At 41.7% G+C, this 16,024-nt stretch overlaps 1 protein-coding gene across 3 annotated transcripts in view; it reads right to left on the reverse strand.

Moving 5' to 3' along the window:
- Window positions 1-172: 172 nt before the first annotated feature.
- Window positions 173-16,024, reverse strand: part of ECD (ecdysoneless cell cycle regulator) — a 22,825-nt gene continuing 6,973 nt past the window's right edge. The window contains exons 5-14 of one of the 3 annotated variants that reach the window (XM_018571406.1): window positions 14,722-14,914; window positions 13,071-13,199; window positions 10,949-11,074; window positions 9,211-9,296; window positions 5,636-5,742; window positions 4,178-4,364; window positions 3,204-3,271; window positions 2,414-2,627; window positions 1,995-2,007; window positions 173-511 (exon numbers count right to left, since the gene is read on the reverse strand). In XM_018571406.1, coding sequence (XP_018426908.1) covers window positions 302-511; window positions 1,995-2,007; window positions 2,414-2,627; window positions 3,204-3,271; window positions 4,178-4,364; window positions 5,636-5,742; window positions 9,211-9,296; window positions 10,949-11,074; window positions 13,071-13,199; window positions 14,722-14,914 — 1,333 coding nt within the window. In that variant the 3' untranslated portion in view covers window positions 173-301. Of the gene's footprint in view, window positions 545-1,994; window positions 2,008-2,413; window positions 2,628-3,203; window positions 3,272-4,177; window positions 4,365-5,635; window positions 5,743-9,210; window positions 9,297-10,948; window positions 11,075-13,070; window positions 13,200-14,721; window positions 14,915-16,024 lie in introns of all 3 variants that reach the window. The other 2 variants (XM_018571405.1, XM_018571403.1) reach the window with 2 other exon arrangements.

Here is a 16,024-nt window from a genome sequence, read left to right on the forward strand (position 1 = left end):
GTCTGTGGATAGCATGCCGAGTGGATTATTATCTTTGTGCTAATCGCTTAAAATGGTTGTCATTCGAAAGTAGTAACAACTTCCACATAACTTACAATTATATTGTGCCTTGACTATTCAACAGAAAAATCTTTGTGCTTCTTACATGACTCTGCATAGACTCCACTGCTCAATATATAAAATTGTCCATCAAAATGATTCCTCTTTATATGTGGTGGAAGCAGCGGTTGGCACAGATAGCTTTAGAAAGACACAGCATTTGTAAAGGAGTCTAAAGAAGTAGCTTCCTATGTGCTAAAAGTCAGTGCTGTGAAGCATTATCAAATGTCTTATGGTCGGTGTTATCAGGCAGGTGCACTCCCATACTCTGTAATAAATTGGATGCTGGCCCAGCCAGTCCAGACTGGGAAGTGTATGATTCAAGTATATTAGTCACCAGATTCAAGTCCACGTCTACAGGAGCCAAACCTGACTCTTCCAAGCATGTCTCTTCTTCAGAGTTACTGTCATCCTCTTCTTGGGGCTCAGTATGTGATGCTCCATGCTGTAAATAGACAAACATTTGTGACCGGTGAGGAATCTACATTCTCAAAAAGCCATAAAATGACATTGACATTTATCCATGCATAGGGTATAGGTTTTGCAATGATTGCCTACTGCTTTTGGCTGCTGTTGTGGACTTAGGTCTGGTTCACACTGAGCATTTTGTAGTACTTTTTCTGCCCTAAAAAAACATGCCCCCCAAAAAATCCTATTCATTTCTATGGCTCACATGTGAGCTTTTTGTCAGAATAAGCTGGAAAAAAAGTACAGGAGTTTTTTTTTGGCATATTACAGCACATTTTGGCCCCATAGACTCAATGAAACAATTGAAAACGTGAGTTTCCTGTGTTTTTGCGAGTTTGTATTCGTGTTTTATGTACGTTTGCGCATTAACATCAATGAGCTACAATCTGCTCACAAAAATGCGCGTTTAGATTTAGGTGCATAAAACGCACGAAAACGTGCATCAAAAACACACGTAGAAATGCACAAAAACACTGTCGCCTAGGTGTGAACCCAGCCTTAGGGTGCACTACACACAAACTAAAACACCCATCTAAATACTTTGGGTATGTGTGGCACGTCCTGCTCCTCGTCCTAACCAACAGTTCCCTGGCCACAATAATCTGCCATCTGCTGTATACCAAAGGAGCAGCTACAGCTGTGTGATGCAGTGTATGCAGTGTCAAAAGGAAATACTAGTGTAACAAGCTATAATGTTGTTACTTTGGTTCAATGAAAGGGTTGACCTTTGATGTGTATATGATGTTAATGAAAGCAACCTTACAAGAAAAAATACATGTTCAAATAAGCTGTGTTCTTAATTAGGCCCTTATTAATCTTTAGTTTACCCCAATCAGCCCTAATTAACGCCTTCCACACTTTTCCCCTAACCTATTTTGCTGCAGGTTTTTTTTTTTTTTTGCATTTACGTGAAAACTTTATTGTTTTAATTCTTTTTTTTTTGCCATACTTTTATATAGAAACATAATTTTACTGTACAAATTAAAAAAACATAAAATGCACCTTTGTATCTACAGTAACACTAGTTGCTTTAAAAAGGAGAACTATGAGATGAGTGATTTCCACTCACGTCATAGTTCTAAGCCGACCTGTGACAATGAGACTGTCACAGGTCGGCTCAGTAGATCGGGAGGTGAGGGAAAACATACCGGGTTCCCTCACCTCTCGATCCTGTCACGGCTCTCTGCCGTGACAGGGGGAGGGGCTGGATTCCCCTCTCCCCGCTCCGATCTGCCAGCGCTGACTGGCGGAACGGACGGGGGAGGGGGCGGGTACAGCTGGCTCTGCCTATAGATAGGCAGAGCCAGCTGCCACTCACGCAGCTGGGCGGATCCCGTCATCTAAGTCGGGATCCGCTCCAGGTGCGGCGTCTCAGTATACCGCGAGCTGTAGCTCGCGGTATACTGAGCTTAGGGTGACGGGAGGACGCTAGTTTGTGTCCTCCCATTACCCCAAGGAGAACTATGGGGAAAAACACTGACCCCATAGTTCTCCTTTAAAACAGCCACTGATCAAACTAGAAAAAAAAGGTTTTGCGAGGCGATGTTGCCAAGAGAAAGCCTTGTTTGTACCACAAAATCCAAAAGATGAATTTGTTATTGCAAGTAACGGCAACGTTATTGCCCAGTGTATAGGCCTATAGTAGAAAGGTAAAAAATTGATTTGGTCACGAGATTCGAAATCTCCACCTTCAAGAAGAAGTCAGCAGGAACAGCTTCCACATATTTAGATCCTGATAGGTTCCGTTAGAGAACCAAGTATATGAAAAAGCTTTATCCCTATATTTGTGTACCCTTATAAATGCCATGAACATGCAACTGTGTTCCTAGTTCCTAAATTACTTAACAACCTTACCTCATTTTTCTTCTTGGAAAAACTTTTACCAATGTTGGTGTGTGCCAATTCTCGGTCTAGTACATCCATATAGGAGTGTAAGCTTTTCAGGGTGTCTGCACCCAGGGGCGATTCTTCATTGCCATCTGTATCTTCATCACTGTCTAGCAGATCAAATTCCTCCTCAGACTCTAGATCATCAGAATCCAGTTCTTCTGGACTTGGACCTGTATAAAAATACATGAAAGGATTCAGGAAACACCAGCCAAATATACAGTAAATCATTGCTGACCACTGACTGAGATTAATATATTTGCAGGAAGGATAACAGACTTATCTCATTAGCATGTATTGTCATTTGGGATACGTAGCATTAAAAGTTATACATGGAAATACCATTCAGCTGGATTAGAAGTGAACCTGTCACAAACTAGGGAAATTCAAACAGACAAATGAAACTATAGTCCAAATAACCCTCCTGGGACAATCCAAAGCAGAAGATGCCAGCAAACGATGATGTACATATCTTCCAATTCTATAAAAATGTTCAATTCTAATGGTAACTCCAAGTCTATCCAATACCAAAAAGCAACAACAAAAAAAGGTTTTAGCTGGAGCTGGGCCTTAAGTCACATGCTGGACAGAGAAGTCTTGTTTTAATTCATAGGAAAAAGATGTACTTCCTCAAAGTTATAAGGTGGTTTGGTAATACATGTGAAATATGACTGTTAATAATAGATTTAGTTTAAAACCAACAAACAAAACATAACGTAATGCAATAATAACACGTCATAGAAACTCACCAAGGATTTTTTCCAAGGCACTTGTAAATGAGTCAACATCAAATGTGATTGGTGCTTCAGAAGGAAACCTGAAATAGTAAGGAGGAGAAATAAGCAAACATAGTGGTTGTCTGAAAATCAAATTTACAGCCCCAAGAATAAAAAAATGTAACAAGATTACAATTTGTAGTGTAATCCATCGAATAAACTTATTCACGTTTCTTTTCAAGCAGAACTCTAGGCAAAATGTATAATTACACCTTGCAGTGGGGCTACCCCCCACACTACAAAGGATAAGTGCTCATTTTTGTCTACGGACTAAAATAAAAGTTATACTCACCTGATCCCTGGAGCCAGCCTCCTGACACAGCGCTCCCTCCAGCCTCTCTCCCTCTATACTGCAGCAATGGAATGTCCCTCGGCGTCCTCATGTCCAATACACAGTGTATAGAACGTGATGCCTCGAGTATCCTTGGACCACTGCAGCAGATGGGGAGCATGGCTGAAAGCTAGTGGTCTAGGAGCCGGCCTTCTCCGAGGATCAGGTGAGTATAACTTTTTTTATTTTAGTCCCTATACACAAACAAGCAGTTAATCCTTGCAGTGCAGGTAGCCCTGCTGCAAAGGGTAATAAAATGCTGCTCAGAGTTCTTCTTTAAAATGAATATTTGTAAGGTTTTTTTTTTAAACACAATACATTAAAAAGTGTGAATCACTGCAACAGAGAAACCCGGGGTAAAGCTATAACCATATGAAACAATATTTACATAACTTAGAATAACTATTTTTTAGTCCTGAACAAAATACAAATACATATAAAACCTATACATTTCCTGCTTGATACTAAAGGTCAAACAACTTTACACAAGGAATAAATCATTCCAGCCCCCTGCTTTTTGCAGATACAAGTATGAGACTCTGGTAACTGACAAGAGACCCAGTGCTGGTATCCAAAAAGCCAAAAACACCAATACACTGTATAATTACACACATACCAGGGCACCTCTGCTCCTTCATGTGATGACACCTTCGATATAAAGGCCTTCATGCTGTCTGTTACTTCAGCCAGGTTGTAATTCTGGGCACTGTCAGAGGACGGCGGGAGCACAGTTTCCTTTGAACCTGCAGCATCCTGAAAGATCTGTTCCAACATTTCTGGGGAAATGTCCAACCAGCTGTCATCTTCAACACAATGAGCATATTAGAGTGGAGAGGGGCACAATGCAGAAGAATTATGACTAAACACATATGTACTCTAACAGGGGATAGATGATGGTTAAAAGTTCAGTTGAAACAAAAATAACATTTTAGCTACTGGTGGAGACCTGAGGGCTGAGTAAGCCATTAGGTCCTCATACAGACGTGGATAAACGAGTTGGCACCATTCCAGAAAGGAAAAAAGGAGAACCCACAAAACCTACAAAAGTAATTGGCATCCATCACTGTTTATTGCACATTGAGTACAAATTAGACTTTGCTTTTAATTCAAAAGAATATTTGAATAATAAAATAAAAATGGAGTGGACAAAAATGATAGGACCCATAACCTAATATTTTGTTAAACAACCTTTAGAGGTAATCACTGCAAACAAGCGGAATCTGTAGCCCTACACCAGGGATGGCCAAACTCCGGCCCTCCAGCTGTGGTGAAACAACAAATCTCATGAAGCATCTGTCTCCGGGAGTCATGTCTGTGGCTGTGAGAATCTTGCAAAGCCTCATGGAATTCGTAGTTCCACTACAGCTGGAGGGCCGCAGTTTGGCCATCCCTGCCCTACCAACCAACAGGTAATTCGAAAGATAACAGTAAACAGTGGTAGGACCCAGATGGATTGCACTGGCAGGCAGGATGGCAGTCATTTATCACACCTAAGGCTGTTGCTAACAGCCAGTGACATATGTGGATGGCTATGTGCCATCCCTGGCAGCCCTTTTACCCTTGGCCATGGTCTAAGATAGCTATGCAAAAATACCAATGCAGTCAATGTACATATTTTAGGCTCCAATTGAATAATTACAAGTTTTCATTAAGAAACTAAAACTGTTTAGTAAAGGATATGCCAAGATGTGGTGCAATATTTTCCCAATTATGTAATATAGCACAGTGGTGTAGTGGTTAGCGCTTCTGCCTTGCAGCACTGGGGGTCTCTGGTTCGAATCCTCGCCAGGTCACTAACTGCAAGGAGTTTGCATGTTCTCCCAGTGCTTGTGTGGGTTTCCTCCGGGTACTCCGGTTTCCTCCCACACTCCAAAGACATGCTGGTAGGTTAATTGTCTCCTCTCTAAAAAATTGGCCCTCTGTATGCATTTGAGATAGGGACCTTAGATTGTAAGCTCCTTGAGAGTAGGCACTGATGTGAATGTGCAACTATGTAAAGTGCTGTGTAAATTGTCGGCACTATATAAATACCTGTAATAAATAAATACAGTGTGTGTGTTTTGTGGCAAGATACCTTCATTTGGTGGAAGATTAGCTTCCTCTTTCTTCATCTCTTCCAAGTTCACAGGTAGAGTATTAAGCAAGCTCAGAACTTCTTCACCGGTGCTAATAACTACTGAACTACAACAATGAAATGTACATACTTAGTGAAATTTCATACCCTCTCAATTATTTACACATAATACATTACATAAAGTCATGTGTTTATTATTATTATTATTACATAGTATTTATATAGCGCCAATGGTTTGCGCAGCGCTTTACAATATAAGGAAGACATTACAGTTCAAGACAAGATGGTAAGGAGGGCCCTGCCCCTGAGGGTTTACAATCTGAAAGAGGAGGGGGAAATGATACATGAGGAGGTAGCTGTGGTAGCTGTGGCAATGAATTATTTGAGAATGTGAAGGTTCAGTGGTTAGGTCGAGGTGGGATAGGCTTCCCTGAAGAGATGAGTCTTTAGGGAACGCCTAGTGTTGTGGATGGCTTTATAGGTGACTGTTAATATTTTGAATTTTATCCTCTGGGCGAGTGGAAGCCAGTGAAGGGATTGGCAGAGGGGGATGCAGACACTGAGCGGTTGGTAAGGTGAATGAGTCTGGCAGCTGCATTCATGATAGACTGAAGGGGGGATAGCCTGTGTAGTGGAAGGCCAATGAGGAGGGAGTTACAATAGTCAAGACGAGAGATAACAAGGGAGTGTATGAGTAGTTTTGCGGTGTCATTGGTGAGGAAGGGGCGTATTTTTGAGATGTTACGAAGGTGAAGGCGGCAGGATTTGGATAGCGATTGGATGTGGGGAAGAAAGGTGAGGTCCGAGTCAAGGATGACACCTAGGACCTTGGCATAAGGGGAGGGTTGGATAGTTGTGTTATCAATCACAACTGAAATGTTGGGGGAAGGTGCACGGGGTGGAGGAAATATCATGAGCTCAGTTTTTATAAACACAATACATTAAAAAGTGTGAATCACTGCAACAGAGAAACCCGGGGTAAAGCTATAACCATATGAAACAATATTTACATAACTTAGAATAACTATTTTTTAGTCCTGAACAAAATACAAATACATATAAAACCTATACATTTCCTGCTTGATACTAAAGGTCAAACAACTTTACACAAGGAATAAATCATTCCAGCCCCCTGCTTTTTGCAGATACAAGTATGAGACTCTGGTAACTGACAAGAGACCCAGTGCTGGTATCCAAAAAGCCAAAAACACCAATACACTGTATAATTACACACATACCAGGGCACCTCTGCTCCTTCATGTGATGACACCTTCGATATAAAGGCCTTCATGCTGTCTGTTACTTCAGCCAGGTTGTAATTCTGGGCACTGTCAGAGGACGGCGGGAGCACAGTTTCCTTTGAACCTGCAGCATCCTGAAAGATCTGTTCCAACATTTCTGGGGAAATGTCCAACCAGCTGTCATCTTCAACACAATGAGCATATTAGAGTGGAGAGGGGCACAATGCAGAAGAATTATGACTAAACACATATGTACTCTAACAGGGGATAGATGATGGTTAAAAGTTCAGTTGAAACAAAAATAACATTTTAGCTACTGGTGGAGACCTGAGGGCTGAGTAAGCCATTAGGTCCTCATACAGACGTGGATAAACGAGTTGGCACCATTCCAGAAAGGAAAAAAGGAGAACCCACAAAACCTACAAAAGTAATTGGCATCCATCACTGTTTATTGCACATTGAGTACAAATTAGACTTTGCTTTTAATTCAAAAGAATATTTGAATAATAAAATAAAAATGGAGTGGACAAAAATGATAGGACCCATAACCTAATATTTTGTTAAACAACCTTTAGAGGTAATCACTGCAAACAAGCGGAATCTGTAGCCCTACACCAGGGATGGCCAAACTCCGGCCCTCCAGCTGTGGTGAAACAACAAATCTCATGAAGCATCTGTCTCCGGGAGTCATGTCTGTGGCTGTGAGAATCTTGCAAAGCCTCATGGAATTCGTAGTTCCACTACAGCTGGAGGGCCGCAGTTTGGCCATCCCTGCCCTACCAACCAACAGGTAATTCGAAAGATAACAGTAAACAGTGGTAGGACCCAGATGGATTGCACTGGCAGGCAGGATGGCAGTCATTTATCACACCTAAGGCTGTTGCTAACAGCCAGTGACATATGTGGATGGCTATGTGCCATCCCTGGCAGCCCTTTTACCCTTGGCCATGGTCTAAGATAGCTATGCAAAAATACCAATGCAGTCAATGTACATATTTTAGGCTCCAATTGAATAATTACAAGTTTTCATTAAGAAACTAAAACTGTTTAGTAAAGGATATGCCAAGATGTGGTGCAATATTTTCCCAATTATGTAATATAGCACAGTGGTGTAGTGGTTAGCGCTTCTGCCTTGCAGCACTGGGGGTCTCTGGTTCGAATCCTCGCCAGGTCACTAACTGCAAGGAGTTTGCATGTTCTCCCAGTGCTTGTGTGGGTTTCCTCCGGGTACTCCGGTTTCCTCCCACACTCCAAAGACATGCTGGTAGGTTAATTGTCTCCTCTCTAAAAAATTGGCCCTCTGTATGCATTTGAGATAGGGACCTTAGATTGTAAGCTCCTTGAGAGTAGGCACTGATGTGAATGTGCAACTATGTAAAGTGCTGTGTAACCAGGTACTATAATAAAAGGGGCAGTTGATTGGACAGTGGCGATCTGATCTCGAATGGTATCCATTTTGTTTTTGAAATGAATGGCAATGTCCTGGGCAGTGAGTGAGTTATGATGAGTTATTCTGATGATACTTAATGAATCTTGATCACTGAAAGATGCACAGGTACCCAGTGGTGTGTGTACATACCTGCAGCAACTTTTAGTATTCTTTGCTTTATCTGAAAGTCGGGTGTTCGGATTGCTACTATTAAGTGTTAGGAATGTGTGGGGGTGGGAGTAAGCTGCAAGCTCTGTTAACTCATTACTATGATGGGCTGCTGTGCTGACCAGTAGGAATGTGTGCGAGGTGGGAGGGGGACAGCAATCTAAATGTGTATTTCCACCTTCACAGCCAAAATACTCTCAAAATACCTGAACAATCTGACAGGATGCAGGGATAGTTCAGGTATTTTGACAGGGCTGACTAGCAAGATACTGAAGCTTGGCCCAGTGGGAGATTCCTCCATCCACACAGTTTAGCATAGATGTTGCACTTTTTCCATCTGACCATAGGCTGATAGAAAAAAAGTTTTTTCTAAATAATGAGCCTTTTTTTTATAAATAATGATATATCATCAAATATGTGAATAAAAAAGAAGGTGTGTGTGTATATATAGATATATCTATAGATATATCTATATCTATAGATATATCTATATATACACACACACACACACCTTTTTTATTCACATATTTGATGATATATCATTATTTATTAAAAAAAGGCATTGTACACCTATGTGTACCTCTAAAAATGGTTCTTTATATGCCCATAGGATAATACACAATTAATACACAATTAGATATAAAAAAAACACATCTAGATAGATAGATAGGATAGATATATTAAAAAAACCACATCTATCTATATATAAAAATAATTTTAACTGTATATAAAATTACCTGTTAGGTTTAAATAATGACTTCTGGAAATAAATCTCTGCTTTCTTCAGAAGTTCACAGTATTGTGCAGATCCCTCCATTTCTCCCTAAATGTACAGAGACAGCGAGCATTAAGTATCACTAACAGCAAAGTTTTTATTGAAAGTCTGACAGTACCACAATGCCAAATCTTACAACTTGTGCACTGAGAGATGGCTGGAGAGCAATGTGTATGCTGAGGGTGGGGGGTGGAGGTGTAGGACTAGGATGTGCTGTAAGCATGTGGGGAAAACTGAAGGGGAATGTGAAGTGTCCCATGACTCCAGTGTCAAGCAGCTTCCACCTCTTCTGCTCACACAATGCAAGGGGAGTGATCTCCTGGCGCTGGGCAAAGACATGAGCAGAGGTGCAGGGGAAGCAATTTTGCTCTGTATGAGTAACAGGGTGATGCTGGAGAGCTGGGAGTCGGGTTTGGTGTGTTTGTTAGAGCAGAACCCTGCCAGAGACGTAGACTACTCTAGATGTGCATGATGCTGCTCTGACCGACAGTACTGCAGCTATGTTTTTGTGGGGAAGAATTTTGCTCTGTATGAGTAACAGGGTGATGCTGGAGAGCTGGGAGTCGGGTTTGGTGTGTTTGTTAGAGCAGAACCCTGCCAGAGACGTAGACTACTCTAGATGTGCATGGTGCAGACAGACAGTACTGCTGCTATGTTTTTGAGGGGGAAGAACTTCCCATCCAGACAGACAGTATTTGACAGTACGTAAGAGGTTTCTAGGGAGCCCAGTGGGAGAGCATCCACTTCCTTTTTGTGAAGGTCAGGGGTGCTAGTGGTGTGAGTGGCCAGTGCTGTAGGGGTGGGGAGTTCCTATGTAGGAGCAATGGAAGCAGTGGATGTGTGAGTTTAGGGCTGGATAAAGTGAGCGGAGAGGAATGTGGCAGTAACACACTATGTTTCCAGTCACATTTTATCAGATTATGTACAGAACAGATTTGGGTAATATAGGGGAGGATGTGGGGAGAGTAAGATCACCTCAGGGTGACACAGACAGGAAGAAGGAAGAGAAATCACTGGTGAAGGAAGAAGTGGAGGAGTCTCTCAGTGACAAAATGGAAGTCTTACTCATCATTAAAAGATGCCTTGCCTAAACGGTTTTATTTTTTGATAAAGTAGGGAATAGGTGAAGTACGCCAATGTATTTGTTTTTTTTGTAGCGTCCCATTGGGAAGATTTCCCTCCACTTACTATTGCAGAGACACAACAGTGAGTGAGATCTCTGCAAAGTCAGGGGGAAAGCCTCTCAACAGGTTCCTGTTAGAATATTTCCCTTCATCTCTCTTTATTTTCAGGGACAACCATAAAATGTTGGATTTCAATGACAATGGTCACCAGGACAAACTGAGAAGGTGAATCTCCCTAGCGGTGGCATGGACAATAGAAAAAAAAACTTGGCCGAGGTCTATCCCATCCCCACATACAAAACAAACAAGCAAACAAACAAAAAACGCCATTCGGCTATAAATACACTTTAAAGTACAGATGTATATGCAAAGCAAGAAGCAAAGCCTGTGAAATAAGCAAACATGGCTGCCCTTATGTACGCATATAATAACATAGCAAGAATCTGACCAAACACAAAATTATTTACACTGAACCAACTTCATTTTACATTTTAAAAAAAGGGTATATATTTCCTGCAAGTCACCCATTTCTTGTAATGTCACCATTCATCCGTACAACAAACGTCTAAAATATACCTTGAAGAAATCATTCTTTTTCAAGGAATTCAGGAATCCGGCCCACAGTGGGCTCTTATTGGGCTGTTTTGTCACCTCTGTAGGTGATGCAGCACATTTCGAACACAGAATCTCGAAGCCGTGTGCCTGAACATGAAAAAGGTAGAAGGATATATTAAACAGTTCTTTGCATAAGTATTCATTCACATTTTGAAGTGTAACAACCTAGAATGAAAATTATTTAAGTGGCATTTTACCAATTGGTGATAAATAGTCCTTACAGTGACACAAAAGTTAAAGGATAGGTATTGGGAGAGTAGAATATACTCCTCCCATTAATTAGAGCCGCCATGGGACACTCCCAGAAAGGACACTCAAAGAAATGAGCGCTCATGTAACCACTGATCACTCAGCTCGCGGTCTCCTCCCTGCAGAGAGCACTGATTGTCAGTCACCGCACCCCGCAGGGATTCCCCTCTCTCTTCCTCCAGCACTTATTGGAGAGACACACTGGGGGGGGGGCTGTAAAAATGCAGAGCCAGCTGTAAATCAGGCAGCCAGGTGGATCCCAATAAAATTGGCTGGCTGCAGCGTGGCTCTGCACTGCCAGCAAATAGTGGGTTACTAGCCCGCTATCTGCTGACTATGGGTCAAGGGAGTATATTAGTAAATGTGATCCAAAAGAGAAGTAAAGCCAAAAAATGGCTTGGTTTTATTTCCCTTTTAATTAAAAGTGCAGCCTCCACCCCACCCTGACATATACAATTCTTGGTAGCACTTCCTTTGGCTACAGCTATAAGTTTTTGAGGGCAAATCTTTACCAGACATGCACATAAAGAAAAATGTTCAAGCTCAGGTTGAATGGGGACTGCTGATGAGCAGATATTATCAAGCATTGCCACAGACTATGAAATAAAATAATGTCTGGGTCATTCTAAAACATTTTGGGTTTTGGTTATAAACCACTCCAGTGTAGTTCTGGTTATTTTGGTTCTCTGACCTGGTGGAAGGTGACCCTCTGCCCGTCTCAGGCTTCTTGCTACCTAAAACAGATTTTTTACTTGGCTCCATCTGGCTCTCATTTCAGTTCCTACTCATGACAGAATCCCCAAAATATAATGCTAACACCATCAAGTTCAAAATGGGGATGGTCGTCTTAGGGTTGTGAACAGTCTAGGCATGCTGACACTCAATGTTTTGCACCAAATCAAGGCCAACATTTTAATATATAGTTCCATCACACCAGAGAGCATGTGGCTGCTTCAAAAAAAAAAAAGCTGCATATTTCAGCATACGGAAAATTACATGCTACATCACATTATTGTGGTGGAGTCAGCCCTGCCCCCGCCCTTTTAACATCAGCTCATTTCCCCGAAATAGTGCAGAGGGTGTAAAAAGCTGCATCACCATTAAATAGCTTTAGGGAGGTGAATAACTATTTCTCTTACCAACAGAGGTGAGAATAACAGTGGATATCAGTATAACAGTTAAGAATTAGGGCTGCTCATCCATGCGGGTCCGGGTGTCTGCATTTGGACACAGCTGCCATTGTGATGCGTGGGGTCCCTTGTGTGTCCCAGTGCCTTTTAGGAGGTTGGGCTGCCTCCTGGCGAACCTGCACCCAATTTATCTTTTGCTACATGTGCTCCAAGATGGAGACTCTCATAGGTTAGAGTTAGGATCGCACTACACGAAGCAGCTTTCACATATTCTGCACAAGACGTGTATCTAAAACCTCTGTTTTTAACCCTAGCAGTTAGACAGACTTTTGTGCATGCTAGCTGGTGAGTGTGCTGGAAAACGTTTTGCTGTTGTGCATTTGGACACAGACCCGGGAACATGTATTTTTACGGGTGTGCCGCCCTACGAACGTGTATGCACGTCTGAATGAGCCCTCATTTTAAGTTGCCCAATTGCAACCAAACAGACTCAAACGTGCACAATGAGAGTTGCTAAAGAAAACTGGATTTAATTGGAGGTTATCAGGCAACACAGAATAGTTTGGTTGAAATTGAGATTGCCATCACAGAGTACAGACAACATGTACATTTTATAAATTATGCTGAAAAAAAACAAGACAGTAAATCACCAGAAGAAGAAATTCTTAGTGAAACAAAGTATAGAAGAAAAACTTAATAGTTACCAGCTTCATTCCAAGTTCATATGCTTTATACTTAGGATGTAAAAGGACAGGAAGGTTATATCCACTACGTTTGTCAGGCTGGAACCTCTGCTGGGCGAGCTGAGCATACAAACACTTTGTAAATGTCACCTGGGTAAATAAAAGGACAATAAAGACATTAAAAGAATAGGGGCATGTGCAGCTACTACATGTAGAGGTGCACCGAAATGGACATTTTGAAACCGAAACAAAACCGAAATAAAAAAAATTGTCAGGCCGAAAACAGAAAATGTTTATTTGAATTTTTTTCAAATTTCTTAAATATTTTATTTTTTATAAACGTTTTGGGTTTTTTTTATGTATTAATTAATTTTTTATTAAATGTTTTAATTTTTTACATTACTTTTAGGGGCTTCGGGGAAATATTAGGGGTGTAAACAGACCCCTGATATTTCCCATTTAAAATAGAAAAAAAGAGATTGAGAACACAAGAGTCCTCTCTTTTTCTGTATGCCCAGTTATCAATGAACAGGAATCCTCTAGGAGTGTTCCTGTCCATTCATAAACATGAGGACATGGTATGTTTACTATAACTACAACTATGAATTAACATGAGGTGATGTAGATCACTCCCATTCATTCATAATTGAGGCTATAGTAACCATACTATGTCCTCAGTTATGTACAAACACTCAGTGTTCACTGATCTCTGAGTGTTTGCTCTCCTCTCTGACTCGCTGTCACAGGAGGCTGATCAAGCGGTGCAGGGAGGAGAGCTCAGTCTCCTGTGACAGCGCGGTCTGTCTTCGCCCACACACCGCTCTGCCGGACTGTGATAGGCGGCTGAGCGGTGTGGGAGGAGAGACGCCGGCCGCTCACAGCGCTCCCCTCCTGCAGCACTCGGCCCGCTGTCACACTTTCTCTCCTCCCCGCTGGGACATAGAGCAGCACCCAGCGGGGAAGAGAGAAAGCAGGGATACGCCAATGTATCGGCAGGAAAATGCCACTTCCTGCATTATGCCAAAAGTGCCATTTTCGGCCAATGTTTCGGCGGTCGATATATCGGTGCATCCCTAATTACACGTATGTATAAGAACCAAATATAGGTTTTCCTAGGATATACACAAAATAGTATAATGGTAAAGCAGACCCAGGCTCAGATATATTGTTTAAAGTGTGTCTGTCTGCAAAACCTTTATTTTCTTGGTTTTCAAGTTTTTATTTCTGCTCATGTCCCCATTAGAAAGCGTCACCCTTCTATTCCTACTGGTGATTATTGTTACCAAGACAGAAGGTGAGGGGGAAACTCAAATTTTTAGGGTTGCCCCTTGACTGAAAGGTATGGTGAAATCTTCCAATAGGGACAACTGTATAAGAAGAGACTTCCTCTCACTTTGGGAGATTTCCTCCAACTTCCTGTTCTGTCTCCGTGATCGTAAAGGAAGGGAAATATCCCCAATTAAAAATATACAGCAACAACACCACAAATAACCAATATGGGTGTAACATGAAACATGGTCTGAAAGGAGGACTTCGCTTTTAATATTGCAAAGACTATTCATGCAGGATTGCAAAGTTACTGACCTGTCCACTTTAGGAATCGGGATATAAGATGTTTGAGGCAAGAGTAATTAACACCAGTTAAACTACAAAGAATATATGTAATCTTTACCGATGTGAAGACACCTGTCTCAGGAAGGAAATGACGAAAGGTCCTGCAGGCTTTCAAATCTAAAGGATCCCGGAGATAAAATGCCTGAACTGCTGCTGCTAACAGCTGTGGCCGCTCCTTTAATACCGCTGCAATCCCAGCTGGCACAAAGCAATGAGCTCGATGGAGCGATTCCTTCATTTTTTCAGGGTACCTAAACACATCACAAGTGAACAATCAATGACTACGAAGCAGAACCATATGACACTTACATTCAACATCTGATGTGCATAACATTTTAGGCTTTAATGCTACTCATAAAAAAAAGAGGCAATTTCAAACACTGTCTACTACTTTTCAATCAGAGAAACAGAATAATGTAAGTTAGCATCAATCCAAACAGGAGCGGAATTTAAAATGTTAGCTGTATGCTACTTTGATCTGTTTGGACTTCTTGCCGTCAAAATCTAGCTGAAATTGGAAGATAATTGCTGTTTATGGTCAGTATTAAAGTGATATTAAAAGACAAACCATTTTCAAGCCATTTCAAATGCTGATTAAATCACTTATAATAGAAGCTGCCCCTTGATGGTCAAAAGTTTTAGTTTCCTTCAGAATCAGCTGGTCTGATCACTGCCCCTAATATTCTGGTTTAGGGTGGCTCCTTTCCCTAACAGGGTTCTATGGGGCCACCCTTGTGCGTGCTAGTAAACTGTGTATGCCTCAAACATACAAAGCAGGGGAAGCCATTTCCTTCCCTCATGCTCCCTCTTCCTCTTTGATTTCTTCTTCAAGCTAGTCCCCTGTGATCTTGTACTGGGCAGGAAGCCGAGTTGAGAGAGTTGGAGCTGTTCATAAACAGGATGACTGTAAATGCTTGTAAGAAATACTTTGCTGGGCAATGTAGATTTATTTGACCTGCATTCATTATTAAAAAAGTTTGAGAGTTAATTGTCAACTTCTAATTCTTTGAGAACCACTTTAAACTACATATAGTGGCTGCTTGCTACTAGCATTAAGGCTGGGTTCACACCTGGGCGTTACTATAGGCGCGTTTTTAGCACGTTTTTTCGTTCAGTGAAACGCGCGTTCGACGCGTTTTTATACCTCCCTGGCGCTTTTATTTATTTTTTCCCTTTATTGCCTCACTTTTTTTTTTAACTTTAAAACTTCCCGCCGGTTCCGCCCCCCTGCGACGCAGACGCTCGCAAGGGACGGAACCCGGAAGGCGGCAGCGGCCGGAGGACACAGCGGGGATCGCGGACAAGGTAAGACCTACGCTGTATTCCTGAGTGTGGCTCGGGGTTACCGCTTTGTTAACCCC

Source organism: Nanorana parkeri, unplaced genomic scaffold (assembly GCF_000935625.1).
Source record: "Nanorana parkeri isolate BGI_ZX_2015 unplaced genomic scaffold, ASM93562v1 scaffold1750, whole genome shotgun sequence".
Classification (NCBI taxonomy): domain Eukaryota; kingdom Metazoa; phylum Chordata; class Amphibia; order Anura; family Dicroglossidae; genus Nanorana; species Nanorana parkeri.